General features: G+C 38.9%; 1 protein-coding gene across 3 annotated transcripts in view; it reads left to right on the top strand.

Annotated features, from left to right (window-relative positions):
* Mylk4 (myosin light chain kinase family member 4) overlaps positions 1–24,177 on the top strand; it is a 78,365-nt gene extending 54,188 nt beyond the window's left edge. For 2 of the 3 annotated variants that reach the window (XM_090355423.1, XM_090355422.1), the window contains 12 exons: positions 156–231; positions 536–971; positions 3,117–3,403; positions 4,967–5,072; positions 6,380–6,473; positions 6,608–6,717; positions 8,310–8,451; positions 11,746–11,816; positions 12,583–12,711; positions 13,436–13,588; positions 14,915–14,993; positions 24,133–24,177. In XM_090355423.1, the coding sequence (XP_090211549.1) occupies positions 156–231; positions 536–971; positions 3,117–3,403; positions 4,967–5,072; positions 6,380–6,473; positions 6,608–6,717; positions 8,310–8,451; positions 11,746–11,816; positions 12,583–12,711; positions 13,436–13,588; positions 14,915–14,993; positions 24,133–24,177 (1,728 nt within the window). The remainder of the gene's footprint in view (positions 1–155; positions 232–535; positions 972–3,116; positions 3,404–4,966; positions 5,073–6,379; positions 6,474–6,607; positions 6,718–8,309; positions 8,452–11,745; positions 11,817–12,582; positions 12,712–13,435; positions 13,589–14,914; positions 14,994–24,132) is intronic. The other variant, XM_090355424.1, reaches the window with a different exon arrangement.
* Positions 24,178–26,747: the final 2,570 nt, after the last annotated feature.

Raw genomic sequence — 26,747 nt, 5'->3', positions numbered from 1 at the left:
CTGAAAGGCTGACATCTGGAAGGCTGCTGCTAGATGTATGCACTACTTATGATGTTCTTCACAACAAAGAATTGTCCATCCTTATCCTTCATAGTGCAGAAGGTGAGAAACATGGTTGCAATAGGTTATTTCAATTGCTTAATTTTTATTTACAGGCTGAGAAGGTGTGGCCAAACCCTGTCCTGAAGGAAAGGATACCTGTGGAAGGTGAAAGGACAATACCCCTCACAGGTAGTACCTCTAGAAGACTAGATAATGGATAAAAAGAATTCTGTGGTGACAGTTCTGTATCTGTTGTTCTTATTCACAGGAAATGACACCTATTTAAAAGTGTGCTGTTTTGTGGATACCTTGGCTTTGGGGCCTATCCGTTATAAACAAAAATCTCTTGAAATTCATTGTCAGTTAATTATTCATATTTCCTTCTGCTTTGCTTTTGAATCTTATATCTGCTGACAAAAAGAAACCCAGATAAAGATAGCATTGTATGAACCCCAAATTATACTGATCACATGTGTCCTATGGTGGCTTCCAGAAAGATCTACGGAGAAAAACCAGTTCTCCTCTGAAACTGAAAAGTTTAATAGACTCAACAAGAAAAATGCTGAGAAGACCAATGCCTCTGTAGCTCAGAGAAGTAGTATCATGTGTAATATGAAAAAACAAGATAATGCAGAAGAACTTCTGCCAAGAAATCCCATAGATTCAGATGGAAAAGACAATTCACATGTAGAGAGTCTGAAGAGACAAGAAAACAGTAGCACTGGAGGTGATAAGCAAGGCATTGTGGGTAAAAATGAATGCCTGCTATTCGAAGGAGAGAAAAACAAACTTCTTTCAAAGGAAGACACTGGTAGAAGAGAAGCTGAGGAAGGCAAAGGAACTACAACTGCAAATGAAATGGTGCTGGACCAACGTTCAAGTAAAAGGCAGCATGTTGAGCAAACCAGCGGCTACCAGCACCATGAAAGGTAGGGTTGCAGCAGTTCACATCCACAGTCCGTGAGGTCTTGACACATTTTTATGCTACTAAAACGTGAGGCCAAATTGAAGGAATAAGATAAGAGCATTTTTAAGGCAATGAGTCAAGTTTCACAGGGTGTATCTCTCATAGCCGTATTTTCTTGCCATTACTTTTTAAGTCCTGCCTGTGATATTTTCAAATATTTCAGTCTTTTTCCCTTCCCTTGCCTTCCCATCCCTTCTCCTCTCTGTCCTTCTCCTTTCCCTCCCCTTCCTTCTCTTCCCCTTCCCTTTCCCTTCTCTTTCCCTTCCTCTCTCTTCTCTTCCCTTCCTCTTCTCTTTCCCTTCCCCTCCCATCTCTCTTCCCTTCCCCTTCTCTTCCCCTTCCCCTCCCATCTCTCTTCCCCTTCTCTTTCCCTTCCTCTCCCTTCTCTTTCCCTCCCTTTCCTTCCCCTTCCCCTTCCTTTTCTTTCTCTTCCCTTCCCTTGTCCTTTTCCTTTTCCTTTCCCTTTCTTTCTCTTTTGCTTCCTTCTTCCCTTTCTTTCTTCCTTCTCTTCTTCTTCTTTTCTCCACTGTCAATCCCTTCTCCATCCCTGCTCTTCCCTTCTTCTTCTCCTTCTTCTTCTTCTTCTCCTTCTCCTTCTTCTCCTTCTCCTTCTTCTCCTTCTCCTCCTTCTCCTCCTTCTCCTCCTTCTCCTCCTTCTCCTCCTTCTCCTCCTTCTCCTCCTCCTCCTCCTCCTCCTCCTCCTCCTCCTCCTCCTCCTCCTCCTCCTCCTCCTCCTCCTCCTCCTCCCTCTTCTTCTTCTTCTTCTTCTTCTTCTTCTTCTTCTTCTTCTTCTTCTTCTTCTTCTTCTTCTTCTTCTTCTTCTTCTTCTTCTTCTTCTTCTTCTGCTGGTCGAGGAACTCGAGCTCTGTCCTTGAGCTCTTCAGTTCAAGACTAGAGCTCTGCTACAGTGCTGCTTCCGGTTTTCTGGTGATTAATTGGAGATAAGAGTCTCATGGACTTTCACACCCTGGCTGGCTTTGAACTACAATCCTCACATCTCAGCCTCCTGAGTAGCATGAGCCACCAGCGCCCAGCTCTCTCCTCCCTTCTTCTATATGCTTTTGGTCCTGGGGATGGAATCCAAGACCTGAACCATATGCTAAGTATGTGCTCTGCAGCGGAGGAGCTATACTGGTCCCACTTTTCTGTCTTCTAAGTCTTCTACATTAGGCAAAGATAATGATTATTAATATTTCCAGTGGTCAATTACATTTTTACAGATGAAGAAAAAAGTTAAATTTTTGTTTTTTTTTCAATTTTTGTAATTAATAAATAAAGTATCCTTCCTCATGCCAAGAACCAAATAATGAGTAGATTGTAATTATAAATTAAATACTATATACCTAATTCATTATACATGAAAAAATGAATCATTTTTCCCCAAGTATGATAAGTATATTATTGGCTGATTTTATTTTTCTACTGAAAATTTTAACAAACAAATGAAATGTAGCCAAATAAAGTGAATTGCTTTAAGTTAAAACAGTATATATTTGGCACAAAGGATATTCAGACACTTGTGTGGTCTCTTTTAGGGCTTAAAAATAATTTTTCTTTAATTTTAAAATAATATACTTGAAATATAATTTAGATAAATTTAATTTTCCACAAACTGAACATAAATGCTTAGGATTATTCAAGTCAATCCTTGTAAAGATATCCTTAGTAGGGTCAGAAGGTGCCCCCCCCAAAAAAAAAGGAAATTTGGTCATTTCTTACATTATAAAGACTCTCTCGTGGCTGTTAATCTTCCCCCAGATTATTACTTCTTATGCTATAATTTGGTGATTTTTTTTCTCTTCTATAAACAAAGGGAGTGAAAATAGTGAAGATCAAATTACTATTTCTGTAAAGAGTCAATTGAATACTGTGGGCTCACCATGAGATCTTGAGATTTTCTACATCCTGGCCTCCTACTTGGATCTGATAGGAAGTAACACACTGTCATAGTTTATCCCTACTCACCGAGGTGGTCATGTTTCTCTATGGAACTCACATCCTCTTTGCCAGAACACTACTGTAAGAAAGCTTTGGTTCTAAGAATTTTGATCATCTGAACATTGTCTCCTTCAAAGTTTGAGAAACACAACTGGATTTTATTTTCTAGGTGTGTCAGCAGCATAAAAGACATTTTGACACAAGTGGAAAATTCTGGATCCACTTTCCAGAATGTGGAGCCAACAGAGTTTGCTGGCAGCAGTAAGCGGAGAGTGATGGAGGAGTGCTTTATCAATGAGGACAACAAAAAGAGCAGAATAGATGTGTGTGCAAGTGAAGAACACACATCTCAAAGGACAGAGGACACCAGACCAGACCAAAGGAGCTTTCAGGGTCAACCCCAGGAATTAGCTGGAAGGAAGAGCTCCAGAGAGCAAGCTCTGATGGTCCCACTGGGTAGGAAATGGCTTTTGTTCTGGCCTCGTAAAGTTTCCTCACCTATTCCAGCCAGCATTCCAACCAAATTTTTCTTAAGTCTAACAGCCCGAAGAAGACAATGTTATAATGATGCCATTAATATGTTTAACTCAAGCACTTAAAAAATGGTACCATGGATGCAAATCAGAATCTTGCCTATATTCCAGGCCAGTGAAACATTCCTTTCTTAAAGAACAAAATTGGAAGCAATAAATGCCACCAACAGAATTTCCTCGTGACTTTCTTTTTCAGCATATGCATGGTTTGAGAGGTGAATAGTCACATCAAATCAGATTCCCCGTGGTTTATGTTACCTGAATATAAAAATGATAACTTAGTTAAACTAAATTAATATTAAGGTAAACATATCCATACTTACCATGGTATATAGAACAAGGTAAGTACATAAAGAAATATATTTTGGATAAGTATTTGGTTTTGAAGGCTAAACCTCTTGTAGTATTATTTTCTTGTATCACTGTAGTGTAAAGTAGATAATAAATAAGTGACTATAGGGAGAATGAACAGGCTCATGAGTAGAATATTTTAATAATAGTAGTTATGGAAAAGTTTAGGGAAAACACTGGGAGAGAAATTATCAAATAATTATGCATGTTAGGACTGATGCCAGTGTAGACTGAAGTTTAAACATGTGGGATGGAAGGTAGAATGTGGGAGAAATTTGATAGTTGTATAGTATACACTTACCTACTTTTATTGGGTGTTTAGCTTCCAGCCAGCCAGGAAAAATCACCTCTGTGCCTTAAATTTCTCTTAAAATAACACCTTAGACATTTTTGGAAAGATTTATGTATAAAATATCAAACATTTCAATGGCAGAAATGGATCAAATAATTTCTTACGTTTGAATTAAAATGATCTTAGGCTTAGAAGTATTTTATTTTCTTTATTCTTTTCTTTCTTTTTGTAGTGTCCCTGAGCTCTTCAGCTCAAGGCTACCACCCTACCCTTGAGCCACAGCGCCACTTCTGCTTTTCTAGTGGTTAACTGGAGATAAATGTCTCATGGTTTTTAGTACCTGGATTGGTTTGAAACAACCTCAGATCTCAGCTTCCTGAGTAGCTAAGATTACAGGCATGAGCCACTGCACCCAACTGGCCCTGATAGTCTTTCTGCAACATGTCTGATATCACCTTTATGAGTTACAAGTCAGAATCTGAAGGGTAAATTTGTGTTCATTGATTATTAGCAATAAGTCAGGTCCCTCATTTTTTTTTTTGGCTAGGCCTGGGGCTTGAACTCAGGGCCTAGGCACTGTCCTTGTGCTTTCTCAAGACTAGTGCTCTACCACTTGAGCCAGAGTACCACTTACAGCCTTTTCTGAGTATATGGTACTGAGGAATTGAACCTAGGGCTTCGTGCATGCTAGACAAGCACTGTACCACCAGACCACCCTCCTGGCCCTCCCCCATTATTTTTTATGATTAAATGAGCACAGTTTTTTTTCTATGAGACCCAATGACTAAAGCTACTATAAGGAGATCAGACTGTCTGACAAATGGCCCTTTTCTCATCTTCCAGATGACATCCCAGCTCCTGCTGCTCCATTTGACCATCGCATTGTAACAGCCAAATACACTGCAGTAGACAGTTCATATATTGTGAGCAAAACAGAAATTCTTGGAGGGTGAGTAACTCTGGATTTGAATAATTTTTCACTAAATACAGAAAGGTCATCACTGAAACAGAGCCTGAAGACTTCAGAAGTGTTTGCTGACCATCACTTGAGAACTAGAAACATTATAAACAAACATCTTAAGAGATTAATTCAAGTTCCTGGGCTTGAACTCAGGGCCTGAGTACTCTTCTTTAGCTTTTTTATTCAAGGCTAGCACTCTACGACTTGAGTCATAGTTTCACTTATTTTTTTTGCTAGTTTATTGGAGGTAAGTATCTCACAACATTTCTGCCCAGGCTAGCTTTGAACCTGAATCCTCAGATCATAGTTTCCTGGTTTGTTAGGATCACAGGTGTGAGCCATCAGCATCTAGCTTGATTTCAATCATCTTTTACAACTGTAACATGATAATTTGTTATGATGATGAAAATCTTCATTTATTTTCTGCCTTAACTCCCCTATTACAATGTCTGAAATTAAAAAAAAAATTAGTGTGAATCACCAGAAGGTTTACAAGCTGTCAAAGCCATGGGTTAAGCCCTAGGTGACAAAAGGCAGAAATGCTGTGTATGCAACACTTTGCATGGATTAAGTGTTACTTTTTTTGGGTTTTGGTATCAATTGTTACTATATTATTTGCTCTATCACCTTCTTCATTTGATTAATTTCCTTACAAGACCTTGCTTCAGAAACACCTAAATGCACATGATTGTCCTTTCCTCTCGTACCTAATCCTTAGTCTCCTCTATGAGAACTTGTAACTCAAAGCCTAAACAACAAAGCTTACTTTAACTCCCATAAGCATCTCTGTAATATAGGAAGAGGGGCGCAGAAAAGTGCACATATACAAAATGAGCTTATCGACCCATGGAAGATACACATGGTTTCTGCGATTGGTTGTTGTAGTACAGCCCTGGGGGAGGTGGGATCTACAGAGCATTCATGTCCTCCTAGAACTGAAAGGATGAAGGATGGAGGCTTCTGGGGCTGGAGTGACTGCGGGTTTATCATTTGCACACTAAACTTGGAGAACCGTTGTTATGGATAACATGGAATTGTCCTGAGTACATGTGAATGCAATAAGCAGGACTTGGTAACCATATCAACAAAATAGCATGTGGATCAATGATAACATCATTTTAAATGTGGTTACAAAGTGCTAAAAGTTTACTAGAGATGATAGATGGACTCATAAGATGGCAACTGCAAATTCAGAATGAGAAATGCCTGAGCTGCACACACCTCACACCCATGAACCACACACACTGCACACCCATGGGGAGCTGATCACGCTGTCCTGTCCTCTTCTTTGGCAGGGGTCGTTTCGGTCAGGTCCACAAGTGTGAAGAGAAAGCAACAGGCCTGAAGCTGGCTGCCAAAATCATTAAGACAAGATGTCGAAAGGAAAAGGTAAAGACCATGGGAGGCCTCTCTCTCTCTTTTCTTTCTCTCTCCTCTCCTCTCCTTTCCCTCCCTCCCCCTCTCTCCCCTCCCCCTTTGACTAGGCTCAATCTTCTAATGTGTGGTTTCCTCCTTCTGCTTAGGAGGAAGTGAAGAATGAGATCAGCATCATGAATCAACTGGACCATGTGAATCTCATTCAGCTCTACGATGCCTTTGAGTCCAAGAATGACATCATCCTGGTCATGGAGTAGTAGGTGTCCCCTTTCCGTGTCTCCTCCCTAGCATTTGCAACCACAAGACTGCAGTTCTGTCCCACCATAGAGGGGTAGTGCATCACCGGATCTGGTTTCCATGAACCACTTGATCCAGTCACTTTCAGAAAGGAAACTCTTATGAATGTGTATCTTCCATTGGTACATTGCAAATCTGCCATTGATAAGTAGCAGGACAAAGTAGATCTAGCCTTGTATCTAAATTCTATGGCCAAAATCCAGGCCTGTATTCTACTGTGGATAATCTAGAAGAAAATGATTTTCCATTGTAATTGTAGATTTGTCTTTCCATTAGCTCAGGGGATAGGAGCTATAGACACTATGTTCTCCACTATGTATGTATATGTGTATGTATGTATCTGGTAAAGGCTGTCGGTTAGCAAGGAATAGTAAGACAATACGAATAATATATGATGACAAAATTATAGAATATGTTTGATCTCTCAAAATAGCTTATTGACTACAGTTGACGACAAGTAAATAAGACCATTGAGAGAGAACTGGTGAATAAGAAGGGATTATTACATTCATGAATACTAAGTTTATACCAAACCCTTTATGACTACAGTCAAGAAGTTCCAGCTTCATTTTAGAATCCTGTGTGTGTGTGTGTGTGTGTGTGTGTGTGTGTGTGTGTGTGTGTAAGAGGAGAGAGAAGGGGAAAGACAGGGACAGAGAAAGGGAGAGAAAGACAGAGAGAGCGAAGAAGGGAGGAAGGAAGGAAACAAGGAAGGAAAGGAAGAAAGGAAATGAAGACAAGCTATGGTGAACTCATGGTAAGCTCAAGTCTGGCTGTAATCCTAGCTACTTGGGAAGTAGAGATGCAGAAATTGTGGTCAAGATGAATCTGTGCAAAATCTTAGAGATCTTATCGCAAAGAACAAGCCAGGCAGGAGTGGCCTGTGTCTATAATCATAGCTACATGGGAGGCATAGGTATAAGGATCATAGTTCTTGGCCAGCCAGAGCAACTGAAGCACAAAGCATGGCTCAAGTGATCTGCCAGCTGAGGACAAAGCCCTGAATTCAGGTCTTAATACTGCCTCCAAAAAGAAAATGAGTAGCTTCAACTAATACTGAATTAGTATTGTAATTCACTTTTCACTTTTCCATTTTCCATTTTATTTTTCACAATGAAGCAAGGCATCTTGGGGAATAAAATACCTAGCAGCCACACAGAGACACTTTTTATCACTGTACTTGCTCTTAGGTTAAAATTCAAATCACCTTCTGTTGGTGGTTAGAATCTCCTCCTGTGTAAGTGTCTTTTTTTTTAAAAAAAAAAAATCTCTGATGTGATAGAGAATGGTACAGATAGACTGTCTAGACCTGTATCCATCTATTGATGCAAGGGACTTTAAAGCTTTCTCTAAGATTGAAGGTGCCTCTGCCATAAGTATCATCTAACCAAGACGGCAAAAAGGCAGAGAAATAACTGTGCACACATGTTTATTCTGGAAGAGTTAGAGGAACATATATACCACATACCTGTAGAATGTGTATACCAAGTGGCTAAGAGCATGCGAGGCTTCAGGAAGCAGAATTGAACTTCACCCTTCTTCCCACTGCAGTGTGGAGGGCGGAGAGCTGTTTGACCGCATCATTGATGAAAACTACAACTTGACAGAGCTTGATACCATCCTGTTCATCAAACAGATCTGTGAGGGGATAAGGCACATGCATCAGATGTACATCCTCCATTTGGACTTAAAGGTAGAACCCTTTTTCCATCCTACCTAATGTAAAGTCATTCCAACCCTTCCTTCCCCATATGATTGTGTGTGTGTGTGTGTGTGTGTGTGTGTGTGTGTGTGTGTGTGTGTGTGAATCTGTTAGATTTTACATATCAGCTCAAAATATTTGTACTGTTACTGGTTACGTTTTTAGGAATAAAAATTGTGTGTGTGTGTGATAGAGAGTATGTGTGTATGTTTTGAGATGAGATAGCACAATGAGAACCCATTAATCCCAGAATGGCCATTAATTGGCCTTAGGCAATGTTCCTGTGTAAATGAGGCTACAGGTTTACACTACTTCACCCAGCAAAATTTTGATTCTCTGTTCTTGGTCACCATCTTTATGGGCTACATTTTTACAGTCTATCAGTCAGATTCTTATAACCTACTTGTGGTAAAGAAATTGACATGGGTGATGGTTTCCTGGAAAGTTTTTCATTTTCAAGGTACTTAGGTGGGAGGATTTTAGATAACTCAAATTCTCTAGCCACAGCCAAATTTTCCTTATGTTCAAGAATCTCTACCACTCCCCTTTTCGAAGCTTTAGGAAGCTCTGGGCTTTGCAGTTTTCTGTCTCTTGACTTAATGGAAAACAAGAGCAGAAATTATTGAGAACAGAATGAAGGGAAGCTGTTAGGTGGAGCTGAAATGCCAAGGTACTGAGAGGATGTGGTGAGCTGCACTAGAATGGAAGACAGCACCCAACAGAAGCCAGATTGCTTCCTTTCTCCTCTCACATTTTTTCCTCTTTCCTTTTTATCACTCTCTTGATGAAGTGCCCAGAATTGAACTGCATATTTATGCAAAAATACCAAACCCTGGTAAACCTAGTTACGTCTAATTTTAGAGCTAAGTATCTGAAAGTGCATCTTCTTGTGTGGCTCCATCCTTTTCTCCTTTTCCTGTTTGCACAGCATGACAGTGAGATAAAGTATGCATTCTATATAACATACTATCGACTATAAGTCACCAGAGACGGTGCAGCTGAATAAATCTAGCCTCTTTAAATAGGTTTCCATGGGCCTCTCTTCCTACAACTTGGCTTCTCTCACTCTTTGATTTATGCATCTTGCCTTTCCCATTCACTGTTGCTCAGGATGAGAGTGGGGGGAAATTGGAATATAAAATGACAAAGTCAGAGGTTAAAAACCATTAGCAAAGTCCTTGGCCATGAACTGAGTATGATAATGCATATTTTTATGGAGCGTATTTCCATGAGTGTGGATATTCTACAGATATTCCTACAGGGATTTGATTGGCAACTGGAAACGGGAGCTAACTTACTACAAGTCAAATGACTCCATCTGTGGCTTCTTAACATTGATTGAGCAGTTGCAATGGGCAGATTTAGTTATGGATTGTATGTAATGATAATAATAAAGGTGACAGCTGGATGAGTCACTAAGGAGTAGCTTCTGAGAAAGCTCCTTGGAAGAAAAAGAGCAAAAAATATTAAGAGTGCTTGTCACTATGCAGGGAAATGAGGGCTGGCTTAAAAACAGGTCCCTTTACAATTTTTATGTTCTGCAAATCTTATACAATGATCATTCTTTAATTTCATTCTCATAAAAAATTAACTGTTTTTGTGCTGAGGCTTGAATTCAGGGCCAGGGTGCTCTTCCTTGGCTTTTTGTTCATACTACCATATGAGCCACAGCCACCCTCAGCTTTTTGGTAGTTAACTGGAGATAAAGAGTCTCATGGCCTTTTCTGCCCAGGCTGGCTTCAACACTAGATGCTCAGATCTTAGTCTCTTGATTAGCTAGTATTACAGATATGAGCCATTAGCACCTGATTTAAAAATTAACTTTTTTTGTAGCTTGAACTAAGGGCTCAGACACTGTCCCTGAGTTTTTTTTGTTCAAGACTGGTTCTTTACCGCTTGAGCCACATCTTTACTCTGGCTTTTGTGGTGATTAATTGGAGTTAGGAGTCTCATGGACTTTCCTGAACAGGCTGGCTTTGGATCACGATCCCCAGATCTTAGCCTTCTGAGTAGTTAGGTTTAAAGGCATGAGCCACCAACATCTGGCAAAACTAACTTTTTGTTGTACTCTCAATAGTTGTTTGTTTACATGTGAAAAATGTCGTTTGGGATGTTATGTTCTTTAATGATCAGGCAGTTTTCTACATAATCAGTTATTTAAGTATGAAAGATATGGCTTGTACAAAAGCAACAACTTCTCTTCAAAATGACTTTTACTTATAGGTATCTGTTTGAGATACTTTAGAAAAGGGCTTCATCAAATGAATGATTGAATATTGAAAAGGAGACACTACATCATTTCATAAAGTATATATGAGTTTCTGTTGTAGTTGGACCTCTTTTCTACCAGGTAAAAAGTAGGGGCCGGGATCACTACCCCCAAAATGAGTATTGAACCCTGGGCATGCAGCAACTTTGCCATTGTCTCAGATCTTCAGGAAAAGTTGAAACTAGAGTTGGAGAGCTCCTGGCTCTTCTTTGAAAATATTCTCTCCATTTTATGGATGACATTGACCTTAAATCAAGTCCCTTATTTTTTTCCCAACTCAGGTTATTGTTTTTCACAAGACATTTTACGGACTCCCAATACTATCTACTTTTCTCCACTTCACAATAAGACTGTCAAGGCAAGTCTTACCAGGGTCTAACGCCAAGGGAACACTTAGTCATAGGCTTTAGGCATTGAGAGCAAACTTAGTAAGACTTTGGAATTTCAGGGGATGAAGAATGAGTAGGAGAAAACAGCTTTCCTTTAGCATGCGGCCTTCCCATCGACAAACACAGAGGGAAAATCTGAAGGTCAGGAATGTTCACGTTATATTGCATATTCAATGTAGTTGCCTAAGTGAATCAGGCCATTTCTCTTGGAACTCATAAATCTTCAGGAAAAATATTCCTCCAAGAAGGGGAAGCATACTTAATAATTTTAGTGTGTGTTGAAGCAGATGTCACCTCTGAGCTGGCCTACACTAGCCCATTTGGGAAGTAGTGCAACAGCCTGCTTCTCTTTCTTCCCCCAAGGAGGCCTCTGCTTGAACTCCTACATTATGGTAAACTGCAAAACCATGGAGAGGGAAAGGCAGGGTAATGCAAGGTTGCCAGGGTAGCCACAACCTCATCCACCACATAATTAAAGGAGAAAGTACCCACAGAGACAAGCCAGCCCCCAAGTGAAAGGCCTGATATGTTTTTCCTGAGCATTGTTGTATTTTTAGTTGTGGTTCAAGGACAATTTGAGTGAAGGATGGTTGTTTTTATTGCTAATGTGTCTCTTTCTCCTGGCAGCCTGAGAATATCCTGTGTGTGAATCGAGATGCTAAACAAATAAAAATTATTGATTTTGGATTGGCCAGAAGGTATGTCTGTTTGGACATAGGTGTAAGGATAGTGTTAGGGGACATTCTTTGTGAAGATAAATCTGATATGCCCCTGGGTTTCCTGCCTTTATTTAGAATTAAATGAATGAGAACTATGTTCAGTCTTACTTTGTTGAGTTTGGGCATTTAGAAAGTTCTTGAATGCATGTAATAAAGAAGTGAGAAACAAAAACCCAATACAGCAAATTTTATTAGGATAGAAGCCATTAGGTTAGCATTTGTAAGAGGTTCTGTTCCAAAAAGTAAAGAGAAGATTTACTGTAAAAATATTAATAGCATAAACAAGATTGCAGAGGGTCGTGGCACATGTCAGCTTTGTATGGCCACAAAAACCTTAGATGTACACATTAGCAATTCAGCATATTAAAATGACGCATATACATGGCTGATGAAAAGTTTTGCAATATTTCGTTTGTTCGTCAGCAGAGGCTTATTTTAGTCATCTACATGTCAAAGACTGTACTGGTTTTCTTTTTGTCTTATTCTGTAAGTCAGATGTTCTAATTATTTGGAGTAGCTTTCTCCACAGCTGTTGCAGATTATTAAGCTTTCAAAGACGAATTTTTACTCTTGAAACCCTTGGGAAGTTTTTGATAGTAGCACAAACAGGCTATTTCCTGTAAAGTTTGTTTAAGTTTGCTGTAGAGCTGAAATTATTTAGTCTCATTGTGTCTTTTTTTCAGTGTTGGAATCTTTGTTGAGTTTTGATTGACAGTTTACATCCACTTTGTTTCTTCAATTTCAGATACAAACCCAGAGAGAAGCTGAAGGTTAACTTTGGAACTCCAGAATTTCTCTCCCCTGAAGTTGTGAACTATGATTTTGTTTCTTTTTCTACTGACATGTGGAGCGTCGGGGTGATTACTTATATGCTGTAAGCAGTTTCACAGTCTCTCCTCTGTATTGACTCTCAACCTGTTCATATTCTAGAAGGCCTTGCTATTTTAAATAAAAGCCCTTATTTAGATAGTCTACCAATAAATAGCACCATTCTATATTCACTTACTTTCTAGGTTCTGTTGAATCCCAGAGGCGAGCAAATTTCTTTTCCCACATCACCTGAAAAAGTAAATGTATGTCATCTTCACAGACCACTTGATTCTTAAGACATCACTGAAAGCCCCAAAGTAGCCATAACACCAATAGCAGTACTACTATAAGAAACCTCACATATCCATCTCCTTATTCCTCAGAGGTGGCATGCCTCGTGTTTGCCTTCTGAGTATGTGACAGCATCTTGCTAGTTGTGAGATGCTTTTAAAAGGAAGTTGTATTTTTATTTCAAATACAAATCGTATTATTATTTCAAATACAAACTGTATCTGAATTTGAAAATAATTTGAGAATTGGGATAGGAAAGGTCAATATTTTCTTAGTTGTACTAGATCATGAAATCACGATTCATCATTACAATTTTATTTTTACCATCTTTAAGTAGTTGTACAAGGGATTTCAATTTAACATGTCAATTTATGAGTACTTACCATCATTAGGTTTTATTTCTTTTCCTCATTTTTAAATGGCAGAATCAAAAAGCAAGCTTTCTAGGAAGAATTTGAGGCGGTTTGCAATTACTCACTCTGGATTCTGTGTTCTAGACTCAGCGGTTTATCCCCTTTTCTGGGTGATAATGATGCAGAGACACTAAGTAATGTCCTGGCATGCAGGTGGGATTTGGAAGAAGAAGAATTTCAGGACATCTCAGATGAGGCCAGGGAGTTCATCTCCAAGCTCCTGATCAAGGAGAAGAGGTAGCTCCAGTCCATCCTGTACCCTACAAGTAGGGATAATCAGAAACACTGTGGACCACAAGGGTTGTTAGAATCCATTTCCCAGCGCCATATATGGTGCTGTTATAGGCTGCAAACTGATTGAAGTTCTACCCACTGGATCTGATCCACTAAGGTCTAGGACTGCCCTGGCAAGGAGATTGATGTATGGTTATGACCTTCATCCAAGACTATGCATAAAACCATACGAATTCAAATTACAGTGATTGAAGAAGGACATTCAAGTATAGGGATTACCTTGCAGAATTATAGAAGGGGAAGAACATTGTGATTTGTAATTTCCGGGGACTTTATACCTAGATCATATCATGATAAAATATTGAAGATTTTCAGAGCCCAATAGGATTTGCTTTATGGTTTTATTATTTTTATGGTTTTGGGGTCCATTGGTAAACACGGCTATGAGTCAATAAATAGAAGCATTTTGTGGGAAGTAGAGGTAACAACCTGGGTCTGGCACAAAGCCTGATGGGAGAGTCTTTCTTTCAAGCATTCAGCTGATCCATCTATTGTGGTCTAGAAAATGAGTCAGACATTGAGAACAGAAACAAAGTTCATCCCATGTATGAGTAAACTTGCGATCTAATAGATTTTTTTAAAAGAAACAACTTACATCCTTTTATTAATTACAATAAAAATATATGAAAAAAAGAAACAACTTACAATGAAATTTACAATTTAATTGACACTGAGGTTGGATCAAACTGAGTCTCTGGATCTCTGGAGAGTAAAGAGCACTTAGCCAGGCTAACAGCATCAGCCTGAGGAGAGAGGCAATTTAGATAGTGATTTTCTTTGTCCCTGAAAGAAATAAAGTAGCTGAGGGTATCATTATTATTGTTGGCCTTGAGCAAACAAGCCAAGGAGTATTGCTAGACTCCGAGTTCAAGCCTCATTTCAAGCATCCAAAAAAATTGTAGAATTTACACATGCAATAACAGAGGTGCATTTGTATTCCAACTGTTTGCTAGGAGTTCAATTTATGATATTCAGATATTGTATCATAACAATGCTTGCTTCTATTTAGAAGTCGATGCCTTTTACTAACAAGAATTTTTAAAGAGCTTTTGTCTGATTTATTTTACCCATGTTGTTACCCTGGTTGGGCCTGATGATCACCCGTGCAATCCTCAATAGCAAACAGTTCCACAGAGGATAGATTTGACTATGAATTTGAAAGTTGGCCACCTAGTCTACCAAAGGCCATGACCAGAACTAAGGATGAATGGTAGGTGCAGGGGTCATTTGGGGGTGTTCCTACTAATGAGTTTCTGGATTTCCTTTTAGTTGGAGAATAAGTGCCAGCGAAGCTCTGAAGCACCCCTGGTTGTCAGATCACAAACTACACTTGAGACTCAGTGCACAGGTGACTGAGGCACCCTCCCTCCTCTGCCTTTTTCTTGTGTCTGTTCTTTTGTTTTATTCTATTGATCAGATACTCTAATTACCTTAACCTTTTGTCGTGGCTTAAATCTTGTGCTAGTATGAAAACATGTAAAATGCTTTTAATAGAGCAGATTTTTCAATTACAAATGTTAATAATGTTGTTTACTTACATTTAGTACATTACTATTTTAGGTATAACTATTATTATAAATCATCCTACCAATTATAAAATACATTGCAATAAATACTAGTATACATATTTATACTCACAGTATATATGGCCTGGATATTTAAAAACACAGTTTCAAAGAAGAAATGCTGTTGTCAGTTCAGGAGAAATATCTCTTAAAAATAATTCAGAATTCTGAACTTTCTGTTTTTAATCTAGTTTAGCCTGTTGCCAGCCATGAAGGCCTGTTTGGCCTCTAAATCTTGACTCTAATATTCAGCTCAGAGCAGATTTACATGTTAAGTGAAGACAACTTTCTCTAGAGACTAGACTGAAGACACTGATCTAGCAACTCAGGAGGCTGAGATCTGAGGATCATAGCTCAAAGACAGCCCAAGTAGGAAAGTCTGTGAGGTTTACTTCCAACTAGCTGCCAAAAGTCTAGAAGTATAGGTGTGTCTCAAGTGGTAGATGCCAACCTTGAGCAGAAAAGCTGAAGGACAGTGCCTTGAGTTCAAGTCCCAATAATGGCTGGCACACACACACACACACACACACACACACACACACACACACACACACACAGGCTATGAAGTATTGGTAGAATACAGTGAAATCTCTCTATGCTCCTATTGTCTTAACACATATATTTCAATTCTCTCATCTCTCTTTAGCAAAGCCTCTTTTCCTATGCCTAAGATCAAATGAAAAAGACGTTTCCACTCGAATCCTCTCCATCCTAAGCCATCTCATCCCTTTCTGCCTCACTTCATCCTCAACCATCTTCCCAGCACAGGATCCCCAATGGGTGGCTCAGTCAGACCTTAAGCTGCCTTATTTACTTCCCTTCTCCCTCAGTTCCTTCATCTTACATTTCATTTACCTCTAGGTTCTGCACATTATAATCCTTAGTTACTTCTGGACTTGAATCCACTCTACTTCTACGATTATCTTTGCCTGGTAATAAAATTAAAAATTAAAAAAAATAAAAAAGTATTTATTATCCTTAGATCATTGCACAAAGGGGTTTCAGTTCAACATGTTAGCTTGTGAGTACAGTAACAGCAACCATCCCTTCAATTTTCTTTGTTTCATTTTCACATATATACTTTGAATAAGACTGCATTCGTCCACCCTTTCTCTTTCTGTTCATCTATCCTCCTCCCTTTGACTTTACCCCCTTCCTGACAACGCATACTCCAGCTTCCCATTGGATTCCTTGCCCTGTGGATGTCGTGCTTCAGTTAATATGCTTGTGTATGTATATATACGACCCCACAGTATAGCCTCTTAACTGGCTTCTCTGCCTCTTTCATGTTCCTTCCATCTAAATAACCATGAATTATGGAAATAATACAGGAATAGATGTAACATTTCAGTCACTTAAATACGTAAAATGGCTAGTCGAAAAAGATTCACACAGAAATACAAGCAACCCAAGCTTACAGGATCGTGGTGGATGGGTCAGACATGCCCATTGTGCCATTACCCTGGCACAATATGTGCTCCACACACTTTCATTTCCTCCACCTCTTCTCCTCATCTTCCCTACTCCTTGGGGGTTCTGGAAAGGAAGTTTAACCTGACCAACAAAACTTGGAATGACTATGCTTCAGGTACTCACTTTTTCCACAGCCAGTTTTTATTGAAATTAACTTGACTTCTAAATCCAGCATCAGCGTGGAGTTTATTTGTGTCTGAATATACCTTTCCTTGATAATTGGTACTGATGCCAAGCAAAAATAGACTTATTACTTAGCCAGGCCCTCACTCAGACTGCATAACCTGCTTATTAGGGTAACCAACCTATTTTGAGCCCATTTTCCACCAATGTATTTTTATCCATGCTTATTGGTGTCCAAATACACTTTGACATGGCAGGATAATATAGAAACCACAGTACTGAATTAATGACACTATACAGTAATAAGATGTTTAAAAAATATTTAAGCCATGTGACGACAACAAAAATCACCTTTATTATTTCATCCAATGACTGGTAGCAGAGATGAATAGATATTTTTAAGAATGGTGATAATTTTTAAAAAAACTTTTATATAAGTCTATTTATCATTGAAGTTATTTTATGGCACTGCGACAGGTACTGCCATAAAATAACTGCTCTAACTGCTTTACAAAAATCAACTATGTACTCTTCATGCCAACTCTAGGAATATCATGATTATCATCTCTATTATAAAGATGAGAATCTTGAAGATAAGGGCAAGTTCAAGAGTCTGGGCAGAGCTTTACAGCTCTACTGTCTTTCTAGGTAAAGGGGGCTTAGACCATGTTTTCAGAGCCATTTTAAAATTGTTATTATAAAGTATTGCAGTTATATAAGTCAGGTAATGAGGACATTTCTTTTTAAACTGTGTCACCCCTTCTTTCACTTTCTCCCAGATTTTCCCTCTCTCCCTCCCTGCAAGTTGCATAGTTCATTTTCATCATAGTGTCTACTTAGTACCATTGCTGCATTTGACCTTTTGTCCTACCATTTCTGTGCTTTCCCCTTATCTTCCCCTAAACAGATAAACTTACAAACAAGACAACAGGCACAGAAAACAAAAACAGCAACAAAGAAAAAAAATAACCTCTTGTTTCCATGTCTTGGAGTTCCTTTCCATAAATATGATCAGATATGGTCATATGAACACTGCTGTTGAAATTTTGTGATCTAAGAATAAACTCCTTTGGTCTCACTGAGTGAATGTCTAAAGACATATGTAATTTATCATGTACCAGCATATTTTTTGTCTTTTGTCATCCAGCGTGTTTACTTGTAGATTTATAGGCAAATTCTAGTTACTACAAATGAAGGAAAACATGTAACTTATGCTTCTTTGGGTCTGGCTTACTTTGTTTAATATAATTTTTGTCAAGTCCTTCCATTGGCTTATGAGTGGTACAATATCATTCTTTCTGATGGAAGACTAGAATTCATATATATATATATATATACATGTATATATAAAACATTTTCTTAATCCATTCATTTGATGAAGGGCATCTGAGCTGATTCCATATCTTGGCTTCAATGGTAAACAATGCTTCAATGAACATGGTTGTTTTGGTAGCTTTAGTGTGGCCTTCTTTGTCGATAAATGCCCAGTAGTAGAACTGGTAGGTCATAGGGAATTTCTTTTTTTTTTTTTTAAAGATTTTATTAACATTGAGTTTTTACATCATATTTCAAATGTCAAGTTTAACAAATAAGTATTCAAGAATGGAATCTCTAGTTGCAATCACTGGCACATAAATTTTTTTTTAAACCAATCCTGGGGCTTGAACTCAGGGCCTGAAGGCTAGTGCTCCACCACTGGAGCCACAGCACCACTTCCAGCTTTTTTCTATGTATGTGGAATTGAACCCGGGACTTCGTGCATGCTAGGCAAGCACTCTACCACTAGGCCAAACTCCCGGCTCCACTGGCATAGAAATTTAAAAAACAAAATTAAAATTAAGCTGAGAGTTGGTATGTCATAGATACATATCAATCTATATAACATTATTTTATAGAGTATATATCCCCTTATAGATTTATATGTCTATATAGTTACATTTATGTCTCCAAGATCATGTCAATGACTTTGAGTACCCAAATATTGAGCCCTCGCTCTTGTACTGTTTGGATCTAATATCCACATATGAAGGAAACCATGCACCTTTTGTTCTTTTGATCTTGACTCTTACTCAACATGATTTGCTTTAGTGCCATCCACTTCTAGATTCTTTTTTTAAGTAGAATTTCTTATAAAATACTATATCATATGTCCTATTCATTCATTTTCTCAAAAATTATATTCAGAAATTTAATTTTACTCTATTTAAAAAAATTTTAAAATACAAAAAATTTTATTTTTATCAAAAAGTTGATGAGCAGTTACATAGTTAAGGGAAGGAATACACTTGATTTTTTTTTTATTGTTGGGGTAATAGAGAGGTTACAGTTACATTCACCAGGTAGTAGGTGCCTTGATACTCCTTCTCATATTTTTGTCCCAATTTCCCTTCCTAATCATCTTGTTTTCCCCCTTTTCTTTTCTATTTCAAATAAACAAATAAACATATACACAATATACCAGGAAACAAAGTCAGATACAATAACAATATGAGATTAACCAAAGGGCAAAAAAAGAGAAGAGAAATAACATAGTACATTAAAAAGCAACAATTACACAAGATAAAACTCTTGCTTCCATATCCTAGAGATTCTTTCATTTAGTCTCATCCTATATGACCTTATGTACATAGGATTTGAGCTATTGTAAACCTCTGATAGGAGAGTTCTAGATGTGTAGTAATACAAATGAGGGAAACCATTGAGCCTGTGTTCCTTTGGGTCTGGCTTACTTCACTTAATATGATTTTTTTCCATGTCTTTCCATTTTCTTACAAATGGGGCAATGTCATTCTTTTTGATGGCAGCATAGAATTCCATTGTGTATAAATACCACATCTTCTTGATCCAATCATTTACTGAGGGGCATCTGGGCTGGTTCCATATCTTTGCTATGGTAGATGGTGCTGCAGTGAACATCATTTTGCTAGTGGCTTTATTATGTCCTTGTTTCTAGACATTTGAGTAAATGCCAAGGAGTGGAATTGCTGGTTCATAGGGGAGTTCTATGTTTAATCTTTTGAGGAACTGCCATACTGCTTTCCATAGTGGTTGAACCACGTTACACTCCCATCAACAGTGTAGTAGTGATCCCTCTTGGCCAGCATCGGTTATTAGATTTCGTGATCATGCCATTCTAACTAGAGTGAAGTGGCACCTCAAAGTTGTTTTGGTTTACATTTCTTTTATGGCTGAGATGTCGAGTATTTCTTCATGTGTCTATAGGCCAGTCATTTCTTCTTCAACGAAGTTTCTCTTTAAGTCTTTAGCCCATCTTTTAATGGGATGGTTGTTTCTTTGAAGATTTGTTTTGGAGAGATTTGTTTTTGAGATATGTTTTAGATATAGGCCTCTGTCTGTTATATGGCTAGTGAAGATCTTCTCCCACTCTGTGGGCTTTCTATTTAACTTGGTGGCTATGTCCTTTGCCATACAGAAGCTCTACAGTTTAATACAATTCCATTTGTCCAAACTTTCCTTAATTTGTTATGTTTCTGGGTCTTTATTAAGAAAGTTTCAACCTGTGCCAGAGACCTAGTGTATCTCCTATTCCTTCTGGTAAAGTTTTGATAGTATCTGCTTTTACTTCAAGGTCTTTGATCCATTTGGAATTAATCCTGGTTCAGGGTGACATAGAAGGATCCAACTTTAGTTTTCTGCAGGTGCTTAACCAATTCTGCCAGCACCCCTTGTTGAAGAGGCTGTCTTTCCTCCATTCTATTCTTTTGGCTTCCTTAGCAAAGATTAGGTGGCTGTAGTTGTGCAAGTTGATTTCTGGGTCTTCAGTTCTATTCCATTAGTCCTCGGGCCTGTTCTTGTGCCAGTACCAAGTTGTTTTGGTTACTATAACTATGTATAGTCTAAAGTTTGGTATTGATATTCCTCTAGCTCTGTTCTTTTTGCTTAGGATTGTTTTTACTATACAGGGTCTTTTATTATTCCATATGAAATTTTGGATTGCTTCTTCTATTTCCTTACAGAATGACATTGGGATATTGATGGGTATTGCACTGAACTTGTAGATAGCCCTTGGGAAGATGACCATTTTCATGATGTTAATTCTTCCAATCCAGGAGCATGGGAGGTTTTTCCACTTCCTCAGTCCTGTTTTAACTTCTTTTTCAGTTTTTTAAAGTTTTCATCATAAAGGTCTTTTACATTCTTAGTTAAGTTAATTTGTATGTAATTTATTTTCTTTGAGGCTATTGCAAAAGGTGTTGCTTTCCTGATTGTTGCCTTGCTCTTTCTCACTGTTGGCATTCAGGAAAGTAGTTGATTTTGAGGGTTAATTTTATACCCTGCTACTTTGCCAAAGTTTCAAATCAGTTCAGAGTGGAGTATACAGGGTTTTTTATAGAGAGAATCATGGCATCGCAAAGAGGGAAAGTTTCACTTCCTCTTTCCCAAGTTGGATCCCCTTTATGCTTGCTTTTTTGTCTTATTGCTCTGGCTAGGAATTCTAATACTATATAAAAGAGGAGTGGAGAAAATGGACATCCTTGTCTCATTCCTGATTTTGGAGGAAATTGCCATTAGGTATAATGCTATGTGTAGGTTTGTCATACTCAGCCTTTATTATACTGAGGAATGTTCCATGGATTCCTAGTTTCTCCAGATCTTTTAGCATAAAGGGGTGTTGGATCTCGTTAAATGGCTTTTCTTCATCTATTGAGACAATCATGTGATTCTTGACCTTGCTCCTATTAATGTGATAAATTATATGTATTGACTTATGTATATTGAACCAGGTTTGCATCCCTGTGATGAATCCTGTTTGACCATAGTGTATAACTTTTGATGAATTGTTGAAGATGGTTGGCTAGTGTGTTTTGTTGAGAAGTTTTACATCAATATTCATTAAAAATGGGTCTATAGTTCTCTTTCTTTGATGAGCTCCTGTTTGGTTTTGGGATGAGGGTTATGCTGGCTTCATAGAATGAGTTTGGGAAAGAGTCTTCGCTTTCAGTTTCATTGAAAAGCTTGAGGAGTATTGGCATGAGCTCTGTTTGAAGGCCTTATAGAATTCAGCTGTGAATCCATCAAGTCCTGGGATTTTCTTGGATGCGAGGTCTCTTATTGCCATTTCTATTTCAATACTTGAAATAAGTCTGCTTAGTTGGTTTAGGTCTTCTTGGTTCAGTTGTCTATGTTAATATTGGCTAAAAATCCATCCATCTCTTCTAGATTGTTGCCATTATGATTTGATGAAAAGTATTCCCTTATGATGCTCTGGACCTTGGTAATTTCTGTCATGATTTCCATTCTTGTCAATGATTTTGTTTATTTGGGAGTGCTCCTTTCTTTTTTTTTGGTAAGATTTGTTAAGGGTCTGTCAATTTTGTTAATTTTTCCAAAGAACCAATTCTTAGGAATTGAAGTCTTAAGCTTCTCTGCCTTCTGTTTTGTACTCAAGATGACATAGAGTGGTTCTGGCCTTTCTTATGTCCCCCAAATCTGTACATAAGCCAGAAACAGACCTTAGTTGAAGTGAGGAAAAGTAGTCCCAAACTATGACTTTGTTTGAAGTTAGCAAGTACTTCACTTTACAGAATTCCTCATTACTTTGGGGACAGAAGAAGGAAATCCTAACAAATATGACATGGTTTCTTTATTCTAAGAACAAAGATGCCCTTTGTCCTTTCTTCTTATTCTGACTACTGTTATCATAGCATATGCCCTTCTCTCAGTGGACTAATAAAACACAAACTGATATCCAACTGTCACTCTTTTCTAGTCCATCAAATCATCATTTCCTTAATTACAACTTTCTCATCATACTACTTCAGTATTAGTCAGCTTTCCATCATTAAAACAAATGCTTATCAAGAAAAAAGGTTCCTTTTGCTCATAGTTTTGGAAGTTTCAGTCCATCATCCATGAACCCCTCTGCTTTTGGAACTGTGATGAATCAGAACAACATGGTAGAATTACATGACTGAAGATAACCTCTGATGGTCAGGAAAAAGATTTTTAAAAAAGGAGGGGGCTGGCATCTCATAATTTTCTTAAAGGACATGCCCCTCCAATAACCTGACTTCCTCCCATTAGGAACACATTTCCCTACAGCCCAACAGCACCAGACTGGCAATAATATAAGGGCCTTTGGGGGACAGTTAACATCCAAATTGTATTGTGTCCATCCTTAGAACGTTTTCACAAATCCTCCACTGTCCATAGCAAATCAAATCACCAGTGGGCACAGCTGCCCCAGGATTTCCCAGACCTATTTCTAGGCCTATCTCTGTCTGTCCTTGTAGATCACCCCAAATCATCACTATTAAGGCAGAAGTTGAATATCATCTCTCTTCTTTTTTTAAAAGTTTATTAGCAAGTTAAGTGATGGTCAGAGGGTATTTAGTTCAGGGTATGTTTACTTGTTTTTTTTGCTTGTTTGAGCAGCACTGGAGATCAAACTCAGAGACTTGTCCTTGCTAGGCAGGTATTTCACGATCAAGCCACACCCCAACCCTTCCATGTCATCTCTTTTACAATTTGTCCCAAAACTGAAGATTCTTTTATATCTTACTGAATATCTCCATAGCATTTATGTGCCATCTGAATTATCCTCTAGTCATTGGAGCCCTAGTGTCACAAATACTGGTTCTTGTACTTTGTCAAAGTGGGTTTTAACAAAGCACACATGTAAAAATTAAATGTGAATAGGCAGTAAATGGGTTGACTCTGGCTCTCAGAGAGCAGGAAAGACATTGATCATTGGGATGTAACAACAGAGTGGGAGACATGCTTGACTTGGACTGTAAGAGTTGGAAGTATGGCTGCAGGGGGTCTTTTACAATTTGGCTTTCAAGAATGTCTATTAAAATCTGGGTATCTGGGCACGAGTGGCTCACACTGTAATCCTAGCTACTCAGGAGGCTGAGAGCTGATGATTGCAGTTCAAAGCCAGCCCAGGCATGAAAGTCTGTGAGACTCTTATCTCTAATCAACCACTAGAAAACCGGAAGTGATGCTGTGGCTCAAGTGGTAGAGTGCTGCTAGCCTTAAGCTGAAGAGCTTGAGGACAACATCCAGGTCCAAAGTTCAAGCTCCATGACTGACAAAAAAACAAAACAAAAAATCTGGGTATACTAGTATACACCTATAATTTCAAAATTTAGGAGGCTGAAGCAAGAGGGGCACTGTGAATTGCAGCCCACCTAGGGGATCATTCATGACACAAACTCAAACAAACAACAACAAAAAATCTCTGTTGAAAACACTTTCTATCAAGTAGCAACTTATTAACCCTCTTCTGTGTTCTCATATCATATGTCAAGAAATTATAGAAACAGTTCTAATCTTTCCCCAAATTTCTCCTGGTTTTTGTAGAAGAAGAACTGCAACTCTGATGCTCAGAACCTCTTGACCAAATAGTCCATGGAAGGTGCTGGCTCATTTAAAGGTTGGTCTTAAGAGTTTTGTCTCTCTCCTCTGGGAATGAACATATATTTATTTTGAGAGATAGCTAGGGCTGCAATCTGAGAAGACATAGTTTTGAGCAGTCTTGAAAATGTAATCCAATGGTCTTGGAACTATATCTGAAAAGATGTTTGTTGTATGTCTTAAGTGAGAGGTGTAAAAAATGAGAAAAGAAAGAAAGAAAGAAAAAAGAAAGAAAGAAAGAGGAAGAAAGGAAAAGAAAAAAAGAAAAGAGGAAGGAAAATAAGAAGGTAGAAAGAGAGAAGGAGGGTAGGAGAGAGGAAAGAAGAAAGGGAAGAAGGAAAGAAGGAGGGAAGAAAGGAAAAAGAGAAAAAAGCAGAGAAAGAAAGGAAGAAAGAAACAAAGCAGTTGCAACCGATGGTTCTACTGTTGCCTAGTGGAAGAAGCTCAGTTACTTATCATGTGAATTGTCAATAATCTGAACTTACTGAGTGGCAAAGCCATGTGACCAGGGTCTTTCTTTTTTTTTTTGCCAGTCCTGGGCTTGAGCTCAGGGCCTGAGCACTGTCCTTGGACTTTCTCAAGGCTAGAGCTCTACCACTTGAGCCTCAGCACCACTTCCGGCTTTTTTCTATGTATGTGGTACCGAGGAATCGAACCCGGGTCTCCATGCATGCTAGGCAAGCACTTTAACCACTAGGCCAAACTCCCGGCCCAATTTGTAACTTTTTTTTTTTTTTTTGCCAGTCCTGGGCTTGGACTCAGGGCTTGAGCACTGTCCTTGGACTTTCTCAAGGCTAGCACTCTACCACTTGAGCCTCAGCACCACTTCCAGCTTTTTGCTGTGTATGTGGGGTACCAAGGAATCGAACCCAGGTCTTCGTGCATGCTAGGCAAGCACTCTACTACTAGGCCAAACTCCTGGCCCCGTGACCAGGGTCTTTCATACAGAAGGAATGCTCAATAATGAGCTCCGAAGGCTCTAGATGGGACAGAAATTCTCAGGTAATCCTCAGAAAGGTTGTGTGAAGTGTGTGGAAGTGATACCTTCTTTTGTGTAAATTGGGGAATTGCACTCCAGAACCTCAGAAATGGAATAACTCAGTCATTCTGGTCTGCAGCTAGACCTGAGCTCTCCAGGCTCAAGGCTAACGCTCTACCACTTGAGCCACAGCACCACTTCCTAGACCTGTCATTCTCAATGCAGAGCCCAAGCCTCTCCCTAGTGATCGGCTTCCCACCTCCATCTCTTTGACCCCGAGTAACACCATTTCACCTAAACTTTCCTCTGCCCCACTTAAGACCTTTGTCAGAGTTAAAGGATCATTTTGTGTATGAATATCTTCACCTATATCAATAACTAGATCAATGTATGCCCTAAAGAAAGCTACAAGGTCAATGTGGCATTAAAGACGTTCAGAAAACCCACCATTTAACATCACTAAAGGGGGCACAAAGTCCAGCTAAATTTTAATGACTTCCCAGAACATATGATATAGGATTCTGTCCTTCTAAACCCAGTCGTTTTAATCACTTTAAATTTTTTTTCCTTTTGATTTTGGAGTGGATTGAACCAGGTGCCTTGTGCACATTAGGCATGTCCTCTCGCATTGAGCTGTATCATCAGACTCTATTCATCTCAATCCCTTCTTTAGTCCAGTATTTTCTGGAACTGAGGTTTCTGTGTGTCTACACTTTGGTAAACAGCCTCAAACATCTTTTCCAGAATACAGTGGGGTAGGAGTAGATCAGTAGATAATAATCCAGGCCACAAACCAGTGTTGGAAAGCACTTGCACTTTCTGTATGCGGGTTATTTGCTTATGAGCCTGTTAGTTCTTTAGTAATCTATGAACTGTCAACTGCAAGACTCAGCTTTCAACTTACAAGTACCATTTTTGTCAACATTAAGGAGGGCATCAAAATGTAGGGAAGGTAGAAAATAGCTTTCTTTCACAGATTCCAGGCAGAGATTACAATGCTTAGATGTTGTCAACATGAGTCCTGAGTGTGGAGGTCCCAAAGCAGCCCCGCCTGTGTCTTTACTCCTATCCCTTCATCACTCTCTCCCCCTACATGCAGTTTTGTCCATAGCCACCACAAACCCTAGGGGTTTGCCCACAAACCACCTTTCCCACCAGAAATCCTGGAGTCACATTTGAGACTTGATGGGAATCAATGCACTGGGTGACAGGAGGTTACATTCCTAGGCAGCTTGTCGCCAGAGTCTGGAGGGGAAAGAATGAAGAGGAAATGACCACAGGAGAACATAGACAGCCTCGAAGTCCAAGTTATTACCTTGAATTTGGAGTGACAGAGACAGTGGCACAAGTCATGCAGAGGACAGAGATACAAGCATTTGAGCTGGCCACACAGGTTCAACCTTTGCTGGAATTGCATGAAAGCTCCCCAGACTCTGTCAGGTTTGCCTCAGATGGGTAGGCTGATTGCATCCTTTCCCTGAGTTCCTCTAGCTCTAGTAGGCCATAAATATTCACCTGGATTTCACCACAGGCCAAGGAAGAATAATTTCAAATTCTCATGATGTGGATGCAGATTCTGGGT

Source organism: Megascapheus bottae, chromosome 22, assembly GCF_031878675.1.
Source record: "Megascapheus bottae isolate mThoBot1 chromosome 22, mThoBot2.hap1, whole genome shotgun sequence".
Taxonomy (NCBI): Eukaryota; Metazoa; Chordata; class Mammalia; order Rodentia; family Geomyidae; genus Megascapheus; species Megascapheus bottae.
This window is presented reverse-complemented; position numbering and strand designations above follow the sequence as displayed.